Source organism: Prunus dulcis, chromosome 1 (assembly GCF_902201215.1).
Source record: "Prunus dulcis chromosome 1, ALMONDv2, whole genome shotgun sequence".
Taxonomy (NCBI): domain Eukaryota; kingdom Viridiplantae; phylum Streptophyta; class Magnoliopsida; order Rosales; family Rosaceae; genus Prunus; species Prunus dulcis.
Window position 1 is genome coordinate 20,973,198 of NC_047650.1, and position 17,350 is coordinate 20,990,547.

The 17,350-nt window shown below is 37.2% G+C and overlaps 3 protein-coding genes across 4 annotated transcripts; 1 reads left to right on the forward strand and 2 right to left on the reverse strand.

Annotated features, from left to right (window-relative positions):
* The first annotated feature begins 6,422 nt into the window (after nucleotides 1-6,422).
* On the forward strand, nucleotides 6,423-7,598 carry LOC117615337 (dr1-associated corepressor). Its single transcript, XM_034344404.1, has one exon. The coding sequence runs from the start codon at nucleotides 6,493-6,495 to the stop codon at nucleotides 7,315-7,317; it is 825 nt and encodes a 274-aa protein (XP_034200295.1). The 5' UTR covers nucleotides 6,423-6,492; the 3' UTR covers nucleotides 7,318-7,598.
* Nucleotides 7,599-8,626: 1,028 nt separating this feature from the next.
* LOC117638444 (65-kDa microtubule-associated protein 8) lies at nucleotides 8,627-12,459 on the reverse strand. Of its 2 annotated transcripts, XM_034373571.1 has the most exons (11): nucleotides 12,125-12,458; nucleotides 11,812-12,015; nucleotides 11,309-11,572; nucleotides 10,986-11,198; nucleotides 10,669-10,824; nucleotides 10,435-10,594; nucleotides 10,187-10,338; nucleotides 9,998-10,085; nucleotides 9,650-9,723; nucleotides 9,466-9,540; nucleotides 8,627-9,268 (listed from the first exon to the last, which is right to left on the reverse strand). In XM_034373571.1, the coding sequence occupies exons 1-11, from the start codon at nucleotides 12,206-12,208 to the stop codon at nucleotides 8,945-8,947; spliced, it is 1,794 nt and encodes a 597-aa protein (XP_034229462.1). In that variant the 5' UTR covers nucleotides 12,209-12,458; the 3' UTR covers nucleotides 8,627-8,944. The 2 variants fall into 2 exon arrangements, with proteins under 2 accessions (XP_034229462.1, XP_034229469.1); XM_034373578.1 differs by lacking the exon at nucleotides 9,650-9,723 and having other exon boundaries at nucleotides 9,152-9,268; nucleotides 12,125-12,459.
* A 1,104-nt stretch (nucleotides 12,460-13,563) lies between these two features.
* LOC117615002 (ELMO domain-containing protein A) lies at nucleotides 13,564-15,816 on the reverse strand. Its single transcript, XM_034343961.1, has 9 exons — nucleotides 15,609-15,816; nucleotides 15,351-15,424; nucleotides 15,071-15,139; nucleotides 14,815-14,930; nucleotides 14,651-14,705; nucleotides 14,417-14,537; nucleotides 14,222-14,269; nucleotides 14,014-14,108; nucleotides 13,564-13,887 (listed from the first exon to the last, which is right to left on the reverse strand). Exons 1-9 carry the CDS (start codon nucleotides 15,643-15,645, stop codon nucleotides 13,789-13,791), a joined length of 714 nt encoding a protein of 237 aa, XP_034199852.1. The 5' UTR covers nucleotides 15,646-15,816; the 3' UTR covers nucleotides 13,564-13,788.
* Between the last annotated feature and the right edge of the window lie 1,534 nt (nucleotides 15,817-17,350).

Sequence of the window (17,350 nt, forward strand, 5' to 3'; positions counted from 1 at the left end):
AACCAATGTCACTGAAGTACGAAGTTTTTGTGGGTTGGCCGGGTACTATCTTCACTTCGTGGAGGGTTTCTCTACTATACACCCCTTACTCGTTTGACGAGACAAATGAGTGTGGAGAAAACTTTACTGAATTAAAGACTAGACTAACAACTGCTCCAGTGTTGACACTTCCTGATGACAGTGGAAATTTTGTTACCTATAATGATGCATCACAACAGGGTTTATGTTGGGTGTTGACGCAACATGGTAAGGTAATCGCTTATGCTTCTAGGCAACTTAAGAAGCATGAGTTGAATCACCCTAAGCATGATTTAGAACTTGCAGTGGTAGTGTTCACGCTAAAGAGTTGACAACATTATCTTTACGAGGAGATGTGCCAAATTTTTACTAATTAGAAGAGCCTCAAGTATTTGTTTGCTCAAAAGGAATTGGATTTGAGACAGAAGAGGTGGTTATAGTTGATTAAGGACTATGATTGCACTCTTGAATAAGTGAGACTAACTCAGGAAAATGAGAATGGTTTGAAAACTATTGGATCTTAGCAGGAAGGCAAATGTGGTAGCATATGCTCTTAGCAGGAAGTCTATTGGATCTTTATCCCATCTTCAAGTGGAGTATCTCCCGTTGTTAGTTAAGTTGAGGAAGTTGAGAGTTGGGCTACATAATCTAACACTAGGTACCTCTAGGATCGTGTAAGAACTCAAGGATCGAGAATCGAAATCCCGGATATTCCGAATCAATGGATCAAAGAATACGTAAAACGATGACCGTCAGATCGTGCTATTGAGAGCGATCCAATTGCTTGATCTGGACCAAACTTGCAGGACGTTTCTCGTAGGAACTTTCGGAACTTATTATAACTAAAATTTATATTCTTTCTTGGGCACTCGGACTTCACTTGCACAATCGGAGGGACCTTCGAAGGGTCAACCGAGCTAGGACTCATAGTGAGTGGACATTTATTTATATTAATTTCATACTATGATGGTTAAGGAACTGTTATATTATTATTATTATTATTATTATTATTATTATTATTATTATTATTATTATTATTATTATTATTATTATTGTGAATATTGATAAGTGAGACTAACTCAGGAAAATGAGAATGGTTTGAAAACTAAATTTGAGAAAAGTTTCGGAAATATTTTCAAAACCACCTAGATATCTTTTGGTTGCCTTTGGATTTTATGATGTCCTCGGACATCTCAGTTGTTGTCAGGAAATAGTTTTGGACAATTTGGTTACTTTTGGATAAGTCTACGCGCCACGAGTCTTGGGGACACTCGAACCATGTGCTGCGAAGATTGGGTCTCAGGTCGACTTTGTGTCCCTTGAGTTCTGCAAGGATGTATCACACATGTGGCCAGGTGTGTGATACTTGGAATTGACTGTAAACTGTTGGAATTGAAGGATTTTACATGGATATGTCTGCCTGGAAAGTTTTACAGTTGAGAAATTCTTTTATTTATTCTAAAGCAGTGTTTTGTCCTTTGTTTAATATATTATGCTTATGTACAAATACTATTTCCTTGAATAAACATAGTATAGAATTAAATCTAGTTTGTTTGTATAGAATTAAATCTAGTTTGCTAATAATTTTAAAATGTGGGGTTATTATGTTCTCACGATATTTAACATTTAATTCCACTCACACTTTCTTTGTTTTACGCCAGCCCAGGCAGTAGACGAGTACCGGACAACCATTTGAGGGCCTTCCACCACCTACTACATTTCCTTCTTCTCTCTTTTGTATGTGTTTACTCTGTTGTAATTAAATTTGTGGTTGTAAACTTAACTGAATTAGTTATGCTTTGATATAGTCCCGAATCCCTGTAAGGCATGAAGCCAATAGATTTAACTGTTCTGTGTGTGAAATTAACTTGTGCGTGCTGAACGTTCAGGGAATCTTATTTTGTGACTCTGTGTACAGGTGAAAATTTGTAAGTTTAAGCATTTTTCAGGGGAGACTCTGTCGGTTTTCTAGTAGCAGTCGAATCCTGAGAGACTATTTGAGTTTAGGTTAAGAGGGGTATTTTTGACATTTGGGTTCAACACCTACCAGATGTCGGACACACACAGGGTTCGGCATGGATTCCAAAGTAGAATTTGGGTCGGGTCCTGTCAAAAGGTGATTCCACGGATGAATTCAAAAGTTGTGTTGCTTTTTTTAAAATTCCAACAGCTATATTTTACATCAACGATCATGATTAATTTTAGGCAATTTGAACGGTAAAATTTCACATCTAACGGCTCAAATTTAAATCCAACGGTCAAATTAATATTTATAATTAATCTAAATCAGATCCAACCCCAAAACTTATTCCAAACTTTATAAAAAGCCATTCATTTGGTAAATAATGCACCAAAAATTATTATTTTTTCCTTTCTTCTTTTGTTATATTTTTTCATTCTACTTTCATTCTTATTGAGAATGGCCCCAAAACCCCAAAGAGGTGTGAATTGGAAACCACAAGAAGATGAGGTATTGTGCAAAGGGTGAGTTTCTATCTCTGAAGATGGGGCTATTGGCACTAATCAATCAAATGATTCATTTTGGTTGCGTGTGTACCAAAAGTTTTTGGAAAATGATCCAGGCATGAGCGGAGCCGGGGTACGATCACCGCAAGTTATTGCTTCTCGGTTTAAGATCGTCAACTAACAATTTTCTCTATGGAAGGCATGTATGACAAAGGCCAATGCAAGGCATGTGAGTAGCTCCAATCTTGAAGATGTGGTGAGTACCTATTTTTTTCAATGCTTAAATTTATAATTATAATTCTTTTCAATTATTAACTTGTTTTTTTATTTTATTTCATGGGTAGGATATGAATGCAAAAACATTTTTATTGAATGATAATAAACCTCCGAATAGGCCTTTCAAGTTGTATCATGCTTGGCAAATCTTAAAAGATTGCCCAAAATGGAACGACCTATGTGAATTTCCCACACAAACATTCAAAGATTCTTCTCATAGTGGCAATACAATCAATTTAGAGGAAGATGAAGATGATGTGGTCATGCCCACTCCAAGGCCGTTGGGAAGAGAAAAACAAAATGATGAAAAAATGAAAGGGAAAGGTGTTGAAGGTTATCTCAACCAAAGTGGAAAGTTCTTGTTTGAATTGGTTCAACAAGGAAATGGGACAAAGGAGGATATGCGGCGAAAGTTAGAGCTCATACAAGAGCAACATGCCTATCGAATCCAACAAGATAAGGAGGCCAATGAACAAAGGATAATGTCCATAGACCTATCCAAATTTACTCCAAGAAAGTGGAAGTATTGGGGGAATAAGCAAGACGAAATTATTGAGGGCCCAGATGAATATAAGTTCCCCTTACAATCTAGAAGACAACTTTGGAGACTATTATCCAAGCCCTCCACTTAGTGGTTATTAATTTATGTTTATTTGTAATTATTGTTTATCTTTATTTATAATTGTCGTTTATCTTTATTTGTAATTGTTGTTTATCTTTATTTATAATTATCGTTTAGCTTTATTTAAGATTGTCGTTTATTTTTCTATAATTAGTCTTTTTTTAAATTCAATGATAAATCACATAATTCATTAAAATCACACAACTACTTTTATAATTTAAATGCACTTACATAATTTAAACACACTTGGATAATTTAAACACACAACGTAGCTCATTGCCCTTCTCCTTCGCATCTCCAAATGTGGTTGATCAAATTATTTCTTATTTCATGCGTGATAGTTGACTCAAGCTCATAAGCAAGTCTTGCTCTTACTCATCTAGATGTTCGTGGACAATTATCATCATCATCATATTCTACATCTAGATTCTCATACTCATCCTCAACAATCATGTTGTGCAATATTATGCACGTCATCATGATTGAATGAAGTTGTTCTTTACGCCGCATACGTGCAGGTCCCCTAACAATTGCCCATTGAGCCTAAAGTATTCCGAAGGCTCTTTCAACATCCTTCCTATAAGCCTCTTGTTTTTGGGCAAATAGTCTTTTTTTTGGAGTATCTGGTTGAGAAATCGTCTTAACCAATGTAGCCTAACGATGGGATACCATCAGTAAAGTAATAACCCAGATTGTATTCATTTTCATTAATAACATATTGGATATTGGGAGACACTCCATTGACTACATCATTGAACAATGGGGAACGAGTTAGGACGTTGATATCGTTGTTCGATTCGGCGGCTCCAAAAAAGGCATGCCATATCCAAGTGTCATACGAGGCCATTGCCTCTAGAACGACAGTTAGCTTATGCTTGTAGCCAGTAAACTGACTTACCCAAGAGTGGGCAGTTCTTTCATTCCCAATGCATGCAGTCAAGATTGCCTAACATACCTGGGAATCCTCTGCGACTAGCCTTGTGCAAGAGCATGTAAAGGTTGGCCGGATTTGGGGAACGGAGGTACCACTGGCCATACAAGGCTTCAATAACAGAACAAAACTTTCGCAAATATTCAAATACTGTAGATTCACCCAATCTACAGTACTCGTCAGTGGAGTCTACCCAGCATCCATATGCGAGTATTCAAAAAAGGCCATCAGCTTCTGCTATGGGGATAGACTTTGTCGTCCACAAGCGTCTATCTTCTGGGTAAAGTATGGCTCATGTGCAACAACATCATTCAAGATACGATAGAAAAGCTCTCTTTTCATGCAGAACAGCCTGCGAAAGTCCACTGAGGGATAAAGTGGTCTTTCACATAAGTAGTCCTCCATGAGACTCTTATGATGTTTTTATCTGTTTTGATTCTTGTATTCACGACCTACAACAGAACCACCATGTTTGGATTGTTGAGCATATTGCTCTAACAAAAACGTATGGTGTTGAATGACCCTTGCAACCCTCTATTGATGAAGGTCATCATCATCAGAATCATCATTGAAGAAATTTTGTATAGCCTTCCCATGTGAATTCATTATAAGAAGGAGAATGAGATTGAAGGAGATTGTGTGGTCAATTCGGTAGAATAACACTCCTTAAATATATGAAGATAGGAAAAGATAAGGAAATATAAGGGAATCCAATAAAGTGAGATGAACAAAGATGAGCAATGGTTCAGAAAATGATTGAAACAAGACAATAAGAGATGAGAAATAGTTCAGAAAATAATTGAATGAAGATAGGAAAAGATAGGGAAAGATAAGGGAATCCAATAAAGTGAGATGGACAAAGCTGAGCAATGGTTCAGAACATGACTGAAATAAGACAATAGGGGATGAGAAAGGGTTTAGAAAATAATTGAAGAACACAAGTGAAGGTGGGCAAAAGTTCAGAACATTATTGAATGAGGATAAAGGAATTCAATGAAGTAAAAGTAAAAGTAAAAATAGAGACAATTATGGCAATGGCTTCAATGAAGGGTTCAAATTATTCCAGGCATACGCAAAAGTAGTAACTCCAGGAATTGCTACCGCTTAAAAAAAAATTGTGTGGTTCCATTGTTTTTAATATAAATCATGTGCTACTTGTTTTTTACTTTCAAAGTCCATGAAATAAAATGTTGTTTTACTTGTTTTTATTTTTAAGTGAAATTTTATTATGTTTTGAAATTTTAATTTGTTTAGGTTAAAATGTTTAGAAAATTAAATCACTTTGAAACAATAATAATGTCAAGAAAAATTAACGAGAAAAAAAATTTAGGGGTTAATTATTTTTAAATAATTTAATAGTTGCAGACTCAAATTATGAGTCTGCAAGGTTGAAGAAAATGTTATTTTTGAGTCCTAAAAACACATGAATAATTATATTTTAGAGAGTAAAAATTTGAATTTAGCTCCAATATAGTTGAAAATGGCCTAAAAATCTCAATTTTTGCCAGTTCTTGCATCTCCTTCCTCTCACCCTCTCATTTTTCTCCCATTCTTCCTTTTGCTCACACCTATTCACAACACACTCTTTTTTGTCGCATCATGTCTCTTCCCAACGCAATATTACTGTAATACTCTCTGCCCACATATCAAAGTGCTCGCCCCCTCAAAACCCAAAAAAGTACTCGCCGCCACTACCATTTTCAAAATTAGATGAAACCAACGACTTGAACCGTTTGTCCAATGTACGTGTGAGTTTGTTCAATTAACACTATCATTTTCATTGAGGTAACTGTTGATGGGTTGGCAAATTTGGAGTGGAATCAGACTAAACCAACCAATAATTAGACTTGGGCTTTCACTACTTAGATTTGATGGGCCATTTACTTTCTTTAGCCATTACTATTTCATAAAATAAAATAGAAAATAAAATTATCTTCTTGGCGGGAATGATATTTCACCTGGCGGGTGTACAAACGTTATGCCGAAAGCACCCTCGTTTAAAATTCCAAACACCTCTGAACTTGATATGGCAAACAAATTAATATAACCTCTAATACAAGTGCAATGTCGTCCTTCAAAAACATGATAACAGGGAATATTTCCCGCCATTTCAAAACCCTAACACAACATTTTCGTTTTTCGATTACTTATTCCTGACCAGAGAGCGTCGCAACCATCAATGGCAGAAGAGCAGAACGTAGCACGAGAAGAAGATAACATAGCAGGAGAAGAGAAAGCAGAGCAAGCAGAAGAGAACGCAGAGCAAGCAGAAGAGAACGCAGAGCAAGAAGAAGATGACCCAGAAAAAGCAGTAGAGAATGCAGCAGTAAAGGAAAAAGCGAAGGTAGCACAAGAAGAAGAGAACGCAGAACCGATCCGATCCGAAAATTCACAGATCCGACCCGAATTTCCGAATACTCGGGTGAAGAGGATAATGAAGCTGGACAGGGGCATCAACAAGGTAAATTCAGAAGCCTTACTCCTTGTATCGTGCTCCGCCCAGCTCTTCCTGGAGTTCCTGGCGGAGAGGTCGGCTGAGGTTGCGACGGAGAAGAAGCGCAAGATCGTGAAGCTCGAACACATGCGAGTCGCCGTCAAGAGGCATCGCCCGACCAGCGATTTCCTTTTGGATGAGCTTCCCGTGCCCTCTCAGCCGTCCGATCATCAGCCTACTGATCGAAGCAGCTCGCGCACCGTTTCCCATGCTCCAGCTCCGGCTAGACGAGATCGGAACCGCTCTCGCGCCGTTTCCGATAAACCAGCTCCAGCTGGCACTCGCCGGATCGATCACTTCTTTCGGACAAAAGAAATCCCGATTCAGACCGAACAATCCCTAATTGAGACCGAGGAAGCTTCAATTGAGATCGATGAAGCCCCCATTGAGACCGACGAAGGTCCAATTGAGACCGATGAAGCTTCAATAGAGACCGACGAAGCTTCAATAGAGACCGACGAAGGTCCAATTGAGACCGGTGAAGGGCCAATTGAGACCAACGAGTCCTAGATCTTCGTTCGTTCTTTGCCTGTCGTAAAGAAGCAAAATCATTTTGTTTGGTCAAGTTGTAATTGTGAGAAACCAATGGAAAATATCTGATGGACACAAGGAGATTAATTCTAATTTTTCTTTATAATCAATTTTCTATTTTTCCTATGGATTTGATATTTATGATTGACCTAAGCACTGCAGTGAAGCTCCACGGCAATGGGGGGAAAATCTCTACCGTTCTGCTCCCAGCCCATGTATGTTTTTGTGTTGTTTAATTTAATGCAAAAGTTCTTTACTTTCTTTCTGGCTTCTGTTCATATCTCAAATGTTGCTTTCTTTCTAGTGCTCTAAATTTTTAATCCCTGCCCTGATTTCTCTTCTTCTTTTCTCTGTATTTTCCGTTTAGCATAAATGAAAAATATATCACTTATAACATTCCTTGCAATATTAAATTGTTCAATCCATGATTAACAAGCTTAATATTTTTTTACTTTCGCTAACTGCAGTGTTTGGTAGTAATAAGGAAACAACAACCCTAGAACTTATTTATTTGCATTTGCAATTACAATTGTCTAAAAGCTCTAGACACTTCTGCCGGCACAGGGGTAATTCATAAATACGTAGGCTCTTTAGCTGAAATGATAGCTGAACTTATTCTTCTGCATTGATCTATTAGCTGAAAGGATTATGAAATCAAAAACCAAAAGTGATAGCATACCATATTAATTAATATGAGTGATGGAGTTCTGTTTTAATATGAACTTGCCTCTTGGCACACAGAGGGTGTGCCAATTGGCCTTTTTTTAATCTTCTTCTTATCTTTTGTATTTATATTCTATTTTAAAAAGGACTTTTTACAGTTTTTCGTTTTATTTTATTTATTTTTATTATAGGCTTAATTACTGTTTTACCCCTAAGAACGGACGATTGGTCTCAAGGAGATTACATGAGCAGCAGGAATGAACCTTTTTGGAAGACTGTTGAAGAGACGAGAAAAGTAGAAGGGCATGGTCTTGCATTGCTTACATTTCACTGATATTATATGCACTAAACCTGAAAACTAGATGAGTCATTTGTAGTATCAACTCCTAATGCATTCTGCTCCCGTGTATGTTTATATGTTGTTTAATTTAATGCAGAATTTGTTTACTTTCTTTCTGGCTTGTGTTCATATCCCAAATCAAATGTTGTTTTATAGTGCTCTAAATTTGTAATCACCCCTTGCCTTTCCTCGGCCTTCTCTTTACCTTTTCTTTCTCATTTTCCTTTTAGATTTGTTTTCTGATGCTATGTTTTTCAAACCCTGTTGAGATAAACACATCCTATGTTTTGGAAGTCTGATCAGTCTGTATATCACTTATAACATTCCTTGCAATATTACACTGTCCAATCCATGATTTGGACAAAAGCTAACATGCTTAATATCAAACAACAATCCTAGAACTTATTTATTCGCCTTTGCAATTACAATTGCCTAAAATTCTAGACACTTCTGCTGGTACAGGGGTGATTCATAAATACATAGGCTCTTTAGCTGATATGATAGCTGAACTTATTCTTCTGCATGATCTATTATGTCTTTGAGCACACACTTTCTGCCCCATGTTTCCCCACAGCATATGAAGGGTGACGAAGCAGAGAACATTCAGGGAGATTGTGGGCCGGAAAATGTTGATACCACTGAAGCTGTTTCATCTCTAAGGTGAGAAACAAGGCCAGGTCGAGCAAACATCTTTTGTCCCCGTGCCTTCTTACCTTCCTTTATAAAGGATATGCCTTGAGTGCCTGAGTTTATGCTGTTTGGTCCCAATTGCTGAAGGCCAAGGGAAAGCCTTCTGTTTAGAGGTATGGCATTGCTAAAACCTCCATTTACACTTCTGGTTGAAGTTCGCCTTGCACTGGTGCTTGGCCTGGTAATAAACAAGTTTTCTTGCTCAACTGCTACTTGGCTTTGGACCTTCTTCATTTCCTGGAAGGAAAACTTGCCTCATCATGTTGGTAAAAATACACAGGCCAATGGGCCATTGTGGAATGAGGTGTGATTCTATTGAGTTTGTTGCAAATATCTGGGATGTCTTACCAGAAACAGACATAAAAATAAAAATGCGACACTTTCATATTCTGATGAATTGTGAACCTTTCATTTCATTGTCAAATAAAACTAACCCTTTGTCTTTGCTTATCCTCCTCCTTTTCCTGCCTTAGCACATTATACTCTTCCAACATTGCTAGGAGAGGTACCTGCGTGTATTATATTAATGTCTTCATCAGATGCTCAACACAAATCAGCAATTAAGAATCAAATAAGAGAAGATTGTTTTACAGTATCACAGAACAATAAGTTATGTACCTCATCATACAAGAAAGTTTTCTTTCTTTCCTCTTCCCAACTCTTAGTATTTGCTATTAGCAAATCCACCAAAGCTGCATTTTTGTGGCATTGTGAGCAAACTTACTTATCTTTATTGGTTGTCATTAAACCATATGATGTGAAAACATTGCACATGCATTTACATTTTTCTTTTTAATTTGATTGATGTTTAAGGAGAATACTGCTACTCATCCAGCTAATGATATTCTTTATTAGCATTACATAGTGTTTGAATATAATCTTTGAGTTGTGCACCTCTTATGTATGACAATCCTGCTTCATGTTGGGTGTGAATGCATATAGCTAAGAAACAGTTCTTAATTTTACCTGGGATTTTGTTGACTAATACTCGGGCGCGTTCTGCACGTCTCAGGTTCTTGTGTGCACCTCTGCTGACCGAGTACCGGTTCTCGTCCTAAAAAAGGTACTTTTGATTAGTAACTGTGATGTGTATGTGTGTAATTATAAATGTAGGAGCCTAGTACAAATGTAAATCGATGTGTGTGAAATACTGACTCTGCTGTATTCTTCCAACCAACGCTCTTCATCACGTGCTAGCATCCACTTTTCCACCTTTTCCATGATAGTCATTCTGCTAGAAGCTTCTTCTTTTGCTCTTGATATCTGTTGATCCATGCTCATGAGAAGATCTGCATGGTCAATCTCCCCTGTCGTACATTTAAGTCAATTTACAGGCTACTCTATCTTTAAACAAGGAAAATCATCTCACTTATTACAAATAAACGCAAATCACTGAACCACACCAGAGTTAATGAGGTTAATTAGATTATCAATCTCTGACTGCAAAGGAATCTCCATGTGTGATTTATTGCATATCTCCTTGAGCTCATTCTGTTTCTTGAAAAATAGTTCTTTCATCTTGCTTGCTTTTAAGTGATCCAATCTCCTGACTTCAGCTTCGGCCTATAAAAAGACTTTGAAAATTGTTATTTCTCTTTTTCTGATAAAATGAAGTGCCATCAAAATTTTATACTTACCTGCTGGATTATGTTTAGGGTTAGGCTTCCTGGATCTGATACTTCTGCTGATGAGAGTGATAATAAGCCAGTAACATGGGAAAACGATTGACGATCTTTATAGGGTGTGTCCATGAGATTCCATAAGTTTGTCAATGCTTTGCCAAGATGGTGAAGCTGAGAAAGTATATGCAGAAATATATCATACTGATGCTTTATCTAACCCAAGTATAACTAAGACATGGTGAGTATATCTGTTTTGCAGAAACCTAGGTGGCAGCCTTGACAATTAATTTTGCTCAAATGAATACTGATACAACTGCATAGCTAATTATCACCTTATCAAGTCGTTTTAGCTTTTCTTCGTCTAGAGATTCCACCGTGCTGTTAAGCTTAGCCAAAATACCGTTGCTTATGTTTTTGGTTATCCCACATAAGTCATTTAAGCTTGGATGAACCTTGGTGATGACCATGGAGGAGTCTGTTCCTAATATTGAAGACAATTTGTGGACTGCATCTATATATTGTTCCACCCTCATGAGCCTTTCATTCTGCAAGACCAACAAAATAACTTAAAAAGGGATTTGGATGATCATTATTTAGAAGGACAGACTATTGATTGATTCTCCACAAAACAATTTCTGAAGTACAGTTATGGTACCTTCTCGTTGCGGAGTCTTTGTAGCTCTGTCTGATACTCTTCTAGTTTCTTCAAGGATAGATCATTCTCATTCACCATGATATCTGATGATAAGTCATCATATTCTGATTCTGATTGACCTGCTATTTCTGCAGAAATTTTCTGAATTTGCCCTTGTACAGTTCGGAACTGATTCACCCTTTCTTCTTTCCTCAATCTCATTTCCCTCAAAGCCGGCGTGATTGAATCTAGCTGCTCTTTCAGTGTTCCCGCCATTTTTTCTGGCTGATGTTAATACAAGAATCAGTTCATGCGAGTAAGAATTTTTAATATTTATAGTTAAGACCTCGCATGAAAATTCGAATATATATGCGCTTCAAATCTAACTAGAAGACTGCCAAATGATTCTAGAAGTAAATCCTCACTATTAACGTATGAATTTGGCTTCTGCTTTAACATGCATGCTATGTTTATGGCCATTCTAATTTACTGAGTTTACCGGGATTGATAAATAAGCAACCTACCCGTCCAGGTAGAGATCGTTCACCAAGGGACAAAAGAAGATGGGTAAATTCAGCCTCAGCTTCTGCCAACTCCTGGTGCAGGCGAGCTCTGGATGTATTTGCAGCATCAACCTTCTTCCGATAAACCTCTAGGCATTCCTGTTCTAGGTCCAGCAGTACCTTCTCCCTTTCAAAGTGATCTTGTCCAACTTCATTCCAAATCATCTGTCCATTCACATTGAAGAACAGAAAAACAAAAATAAAAACCAAAAATTCCCGAATGAGAACAATTCAAAGCCATTAGTTATCTGATAAAACTAGAAGAAAATCTTGCCTGCAGTTCTTGAAGCAGGTATCCACATGAAGTTTCGAGAAGATTGGAGCTTCGCATTCCTATCGGTGTTTGAAATGAACCCATCTGAATATGGTTCCTTCAGAGAAACTCAGGCTGCAGATAAGGTTATTTCCTTGACATGCAGCAGCTAAGTTAACGGGGCAGTGTTGAAAGAGTGGAAAGAGAAAGAGTGGGAAGTTCCTTGTTAAGCACCCAATGGCTGAGAGAGGGGGGCAGTGTGTGTGTTCTGGTGGACCTCTGGGTGTGAGTTTTGCTTAAAAGACAAGGGTGGCAAAGGTAGGTAATGCCCAAGCTTTCGGTTCAAGGATCAGCAGTTCTTTTAAAACCTTGAGCTTTTTGTGACTTTCCCTTTCCCTTTCCCTTTCCCTCTCCCATTATTTGAATTTAAACTTGGAATTCTTTTAGTTAGGGTCTCTTATTCAGAGATTTGTGTACACCTATTTCGCACCACACTGACCAGCCTTTGACTTCATTCTTAAGCAATATATCATATGTACCTTGGCGAATAAGAATACGGTTCTGCCTTCATTTTTAGAATGTGGATTTCATGCTTTATTTTGGCTTCAAACTTGGATAGTAATTAATAATATTTGATTAACTTCATCTGGAAAACTTGGATCATCTGATGTGTTGATCTAATCTTTCACTTGTTGGGGTGGCCCATTAACCTTTTGATTGGTAAATTATTTAATTATACTAATGTTTGATTAACGCTGAGTTTATGGTTGAGAGTCGGTATAACTAGAGACAAATTAGCAGGTAACATTTTTCTCTCTGTCCGTATGGATGAGAAAATTGAACTTCACTAACCTGCATTAGGTATGGGATTAAATCCTTAATAGGATCATTACCATCTGACTTAGAGCTTAATTGCAAAATCATCTACAATAAAGGGTTCTACCTTGTTCACGTTTGCAATAGGCATTATAAAGCCTATCTTATCATAGTCTGGCAATCTTTGTCTTGCAAAGAGGATAAGATACCAAGAGTGGCTGTGACCCAAAGGCCAAAGGTGGCATAAAGTGAGCAACCCAATCTCTCTCTCTCTCTCTCTCTCTCTCTCTCTCTCTCTCTCTCTCATTAGGCAAAACTGGAGTTGCCAGCTGTCAGTCAAGAATTTGGGAAATCAAATTGAGGAGTATTTTGTTCTACTCCACATGAAATTTTGAAAATGGTTTTTTTTATTTTTCAATGGTAGAAAAATTACAGGAAAAAACCTACAAATTGCAGACATGGGTCACATGGATCTCTTAAAGAAAAACTCAAATAGGTATCTGTCCAGACAGATCTAAACAATGAATGACAATTTTTTGAAGACGTCATATTCAATTTGATATCCTAAGATGGCTACGCAAGGAGAAAAGGATCATAAAAAATAGGGCAAAATGCAAAAGCCCCAATGGGAAGAAGAAATCAAATTTATATGGGATTAACTTTCCATATATACGAATTCATATGAAGTTATGAACATTGAACACATATAATATAAGCTTTCAATCGTGAATAATATAATGAAATAATCAATTAATTAATTTCCTTTCCTCAACCCTTGACCACAATTCTCATAAGCTCCTCAAAGTGAAAATGATTGTACAATTTTGAGGTCAGTCATTTCTGTGTGCTTCTAGCTTTGGTTACTGTCGTCAACAAAGAAGGCTGTAAGATGGCATGTCTTCAATCCGGAAGACATCATCCATTAGCAGTTCCCTCTCCAACTGAGCTCGAGTGGATTTCAAAACATCCTGTAACACACACATACACACTTCAATCAGATTGATTTAAAACCCTTTTGAATTGATCACTCAGCAGCAGAAGATCCTAAAAATTCTCAACAGACATAATTTATGAAGATGAAGGATTCTTCTCACATTGAACTCCATGTATGTAGCATTTCTCTCAAGCCACTGCTTGTCCATAACCATGAAAGCCACGCAATAAAGCAAGTCAAAGGACCACTCATTTTCTGAAATGACATCAAAAAATAACAAGAAAGCCATAAAAAACTTATGGTTCAATTAATTTGTATGCTTCAATTCAAAGCAGTAACTTGAATTGGATGCGATTTCGGGCTCTTACCTAACAACATTTGTAAGAAAACTGCTCTGATGAAAGTCCTGGGTTTTGCTGCCAAACAAACAAGCATGATGAGCTATCTCTCCAAAGAAGAAAACAAAGCTTGCAGATTGGCCGATTCCAGAGAAACAGAAAAACTTTAAGTTGTCATTTGTAAAATGGACAAGATTTGATCTAATATCCTAAGTTGTAACTTACTGGCTTCAAGGTCAAGCATTTGCATGATCATGAATGTGATATTTACACCAGCAACAGCAAACGGATATTCCCAAGCAGCCGGCTTTCCTCCCTGCTTTTTCAATAGGCACTGGAAAGATGTCTACAACAATACATATGTATCAAGCTCTCCGTTTTTTGATTATATGGGAAGAGGAGAAAAGCTACTTCTTAATGTTTGTAACTTTCTATTTAGACATCTAAGTAATGTCTTACCGAAAAGGTCTTTGCAAAGAACAGGAGGTTCTCCAAAGAAATGAAACCAGCACCTCTGTCAGGTAGAGAATCCGAACTAACCAAGTAAGAGCCAGCACAAACTGACAGAACAAATTTGACCGCAAAATCTGGGACAACAGATGAGTTTTTTTAAAGAAGACAACCTGAAATCAGTAGATGGATCTCTTCCCTGCCATCCCATCTCTTTCCATTGATCCGATATCAAGCCTTGAAGCTCTTGACCAGGATATGTAGCATACCAAAGAGCTCTCAATGCTTCCTGTCCTCATCAAAATTTTATTTCTTTTTTAACAACTAAGTTTAAGAAAACAATTACCAAAGAACCATTTGAACATGTCATTTGAGAACATTTTATTTGTAAATGCTCAAGCATACAAAGATTTCAAATGAACATTGCACCTGGTGATCTGCCCTAGCAGCATCAAAGTAAACCTTCATTCGGCGCTTCAACCGTCGCATTCTTTCTTCCTGCAAGTTTCCAAATACATCTGTAATATTATAGGGTGAAATGAAATAACATCATGGAAAGAACTAGAGAAACAGAAGGATCTCAAACCAGCAAAAAACAAACTCTACTGAATTACTACCAAGAAAATAATTCTAATTGGTCTATTGTTACAATTTGAGGTGATACAGATTATGCACAATGGAGACAGCAAAAAGAACATGTAATACTTGCCTGAAGGGGTGTCAAGTTCATGCAGATCCGTTGATAATTTCCCTTTCGCTTGAAGCAAACACAAGTTGCATCAGCTGCATAAAACAACCAGCAGAGTTCCTAGCTTGTTTAAACTTTAACTTTCAATCAATTGATTTCACAGTAAATTGATTGATCACCATGTGTATTCGTTCTATCTCTCTAACACCAGAAATTACACAAATCAAAAGATTGACACAAACAGAGCAGAGCAGGGCAGACAAAATCTTAGCAACCTACCTGGCAGTAGCACACGATCCACAAGAAAGCATTTCATAACAGCAATGTACTCTTCCACCAGTTTTCCTTGTTCCAGTGAATTCCAGTTTCAATGATTAAGACCAGTTTAATGTCTGGGATTTCGTGAAAATAACTCCTTCATTATTATTATAATAACCGAGTATTAAAAACACTAGTTTCTTTTCAAATTCTCACAGACCCCATCTACCAAAAACCAAGTCAAAGTGACAGTCCAAATAAATGTCCAACTTAGTAGTATAATAATATAGTTGTATTATTTGTCTGTACATGCATGCACATCTTTCATCTACTTATTTTCCTCAGGAAGATAGTCTAAACTAGTTCAAATTATTCTAATCTTCGGAATTAAAACGTAGAATTCAATGAGACGAAATACGAATTGGCATAATCCACAACTGCACATATCTTTGATATTCAGAGAGTGCGTACGTGTAGAAGAGTGTGTGCGGTGTCGTGTGATGGCCGACAAATATACTAACAGGCGCTGAGATGGGACATGAAACCGCATCGGGCCACGTGGGCGACATCTGGTGTTCATGTGATCCGACATCAATATGGTCGGAAACCAATAGAGGTGGATGGAGAGCCATAGGCCCAACATATAAAACACAAACAAGAAACACAATTTGTAGTATATTTACTAGTATCAAAGTATTACGCATATTATTGTAACCCAAAAAAAAAAAAAAAAAGCATTACGCATATTATATTATTTGCTTTGGTTCTGTGTACCTGCTACTTCCACGTATTTTACTTCGTGCCAATGGACCACAAGAGATGGGCCCTACACAACGTGGACCCACCTGAGTTGGATGGCCAATGATTTCTTCCATGACTAATGAAATTACTTGTCTACGAGTAACCTCACTCATTTGCTTTTTGCCTTGGCAAAGGGGGAATTATGACAGTTACTATTTATGTAAATAGTGATTCTCCTTGCAAAAAATAATGTATGTTTTCATCAGTTGCCATGACAAAGGGTAAATTTTTTTTATTTTTTTTATTTTTTTTACAAATTTGTTTAACTAAACAATTAATTTGGATAAGATTTTTGGGTTCGTACGTGTCAATATTTATTATAAAATTCATATCTCAATCGGATAAAATTTTCAGATAAGATGATAAATAAAAATACAATTTAAAAGTGAATAAAATATTGAGTAAATAGTAAATAATAGTAGAAGTAGAAGAAAATGTATGAGGATTTAGTGTTGAAAGTGAAAAGTATTGGTAGGTATTTATAGAAAAAAAAATTCTAGAATTTTTTGGTATTTTTTAAAAAAAAAGTTCGAATTTTTTTCATAATTTTATAGCCAAAAAAAAAAAAAAAAAAAACCAGCCTTTGGATTGGAGGAGAGCAGGAGATCGGAGCGCACAGACAACGGCACATGTCTTCTAGCTGTTGGTGGAACGCAGGGCTGACATCAGCGCAAGCTGAAGTCATCTCCCCCCTCGGGCTGCAGGTCTGGCGCGACTTGCCTTCGGGTCAGCCCGTCTTCATGGGTCCCACATCCAGCCCGGGCAAAAGTGGCCGGCTGGAACTGGCTTTTTCGCTTGGCCTCCCCCCAGCCTCGAGCTTGGGCTCCTCGGTGGAGTTGCTCTAATAGGAATCATTGTGGGCATTTTTTTCACACTGAATTAGTTTCTTTTGGTGTATAGTATTGGGTTAGATTGGATAACTCTTTATATTTAAAGCATGTTAAAGGAAGAAACAAATTTTT

What these genes read in the sequence shown, in the direction of transcription:
- LOC117615337 (XM_034344404.1), top strand. Translation starts at nt 6,493, where the DNA reads ATGGCAGAAGAGCAGAACGTAGCACGAGAAGAAGATAACATAGCAGGA.
- LOC117638444 (XM_034373571.1), bottom strand. Translation starts at nt 12,208, where the DNA reads ATGGGTTCATTTCAAACACCGATAGGAATGCGAAGCTCCAATCTTCTC. An exon ending in ACCTGCTTCAAGAACTGCAG is followed by an intron (nt 12,016 to 12,124) that starts GCAAGATTTTCT and finishes GTGAATGGACAG; the next exon opens with ATGATTTGGAATGAAGTTGG. An exon ending in ATTAGTCAACAAAATCCCAG is followed by an intron (nt 9,724 to 9,997) that starts GTAAAATTAAGA and finishes ACAAAAATGCAG; the next exon opens with CTTTGGTGGATTTGCTAATA.
- LOC117615002 (XM_034343961.1), bottom strand. Translation starts at nt 15,645, where the DNA reads ATGAAATGCTTTCTTGTGGATCGTGTGCTACTGCCAG. An exon ending in TCTTTGCAAAGACCTTTTCG is followed by an intron (nt 14,538 to 14,650) that starts GTAAGACATTAC and finishes GTATTGTTGTAG; the next exon opens with ACATCTTTCCAGTGCCTATT. An exon ending in AATGCTTGACCTTGAAGCCA is followed by an intron (nt 14,270 to 14,416) that starts GTAAGTTACAAC and finishes TTTGTTTGGCAG; the next exon opens with CAAAACCCAGGACTTTCATC.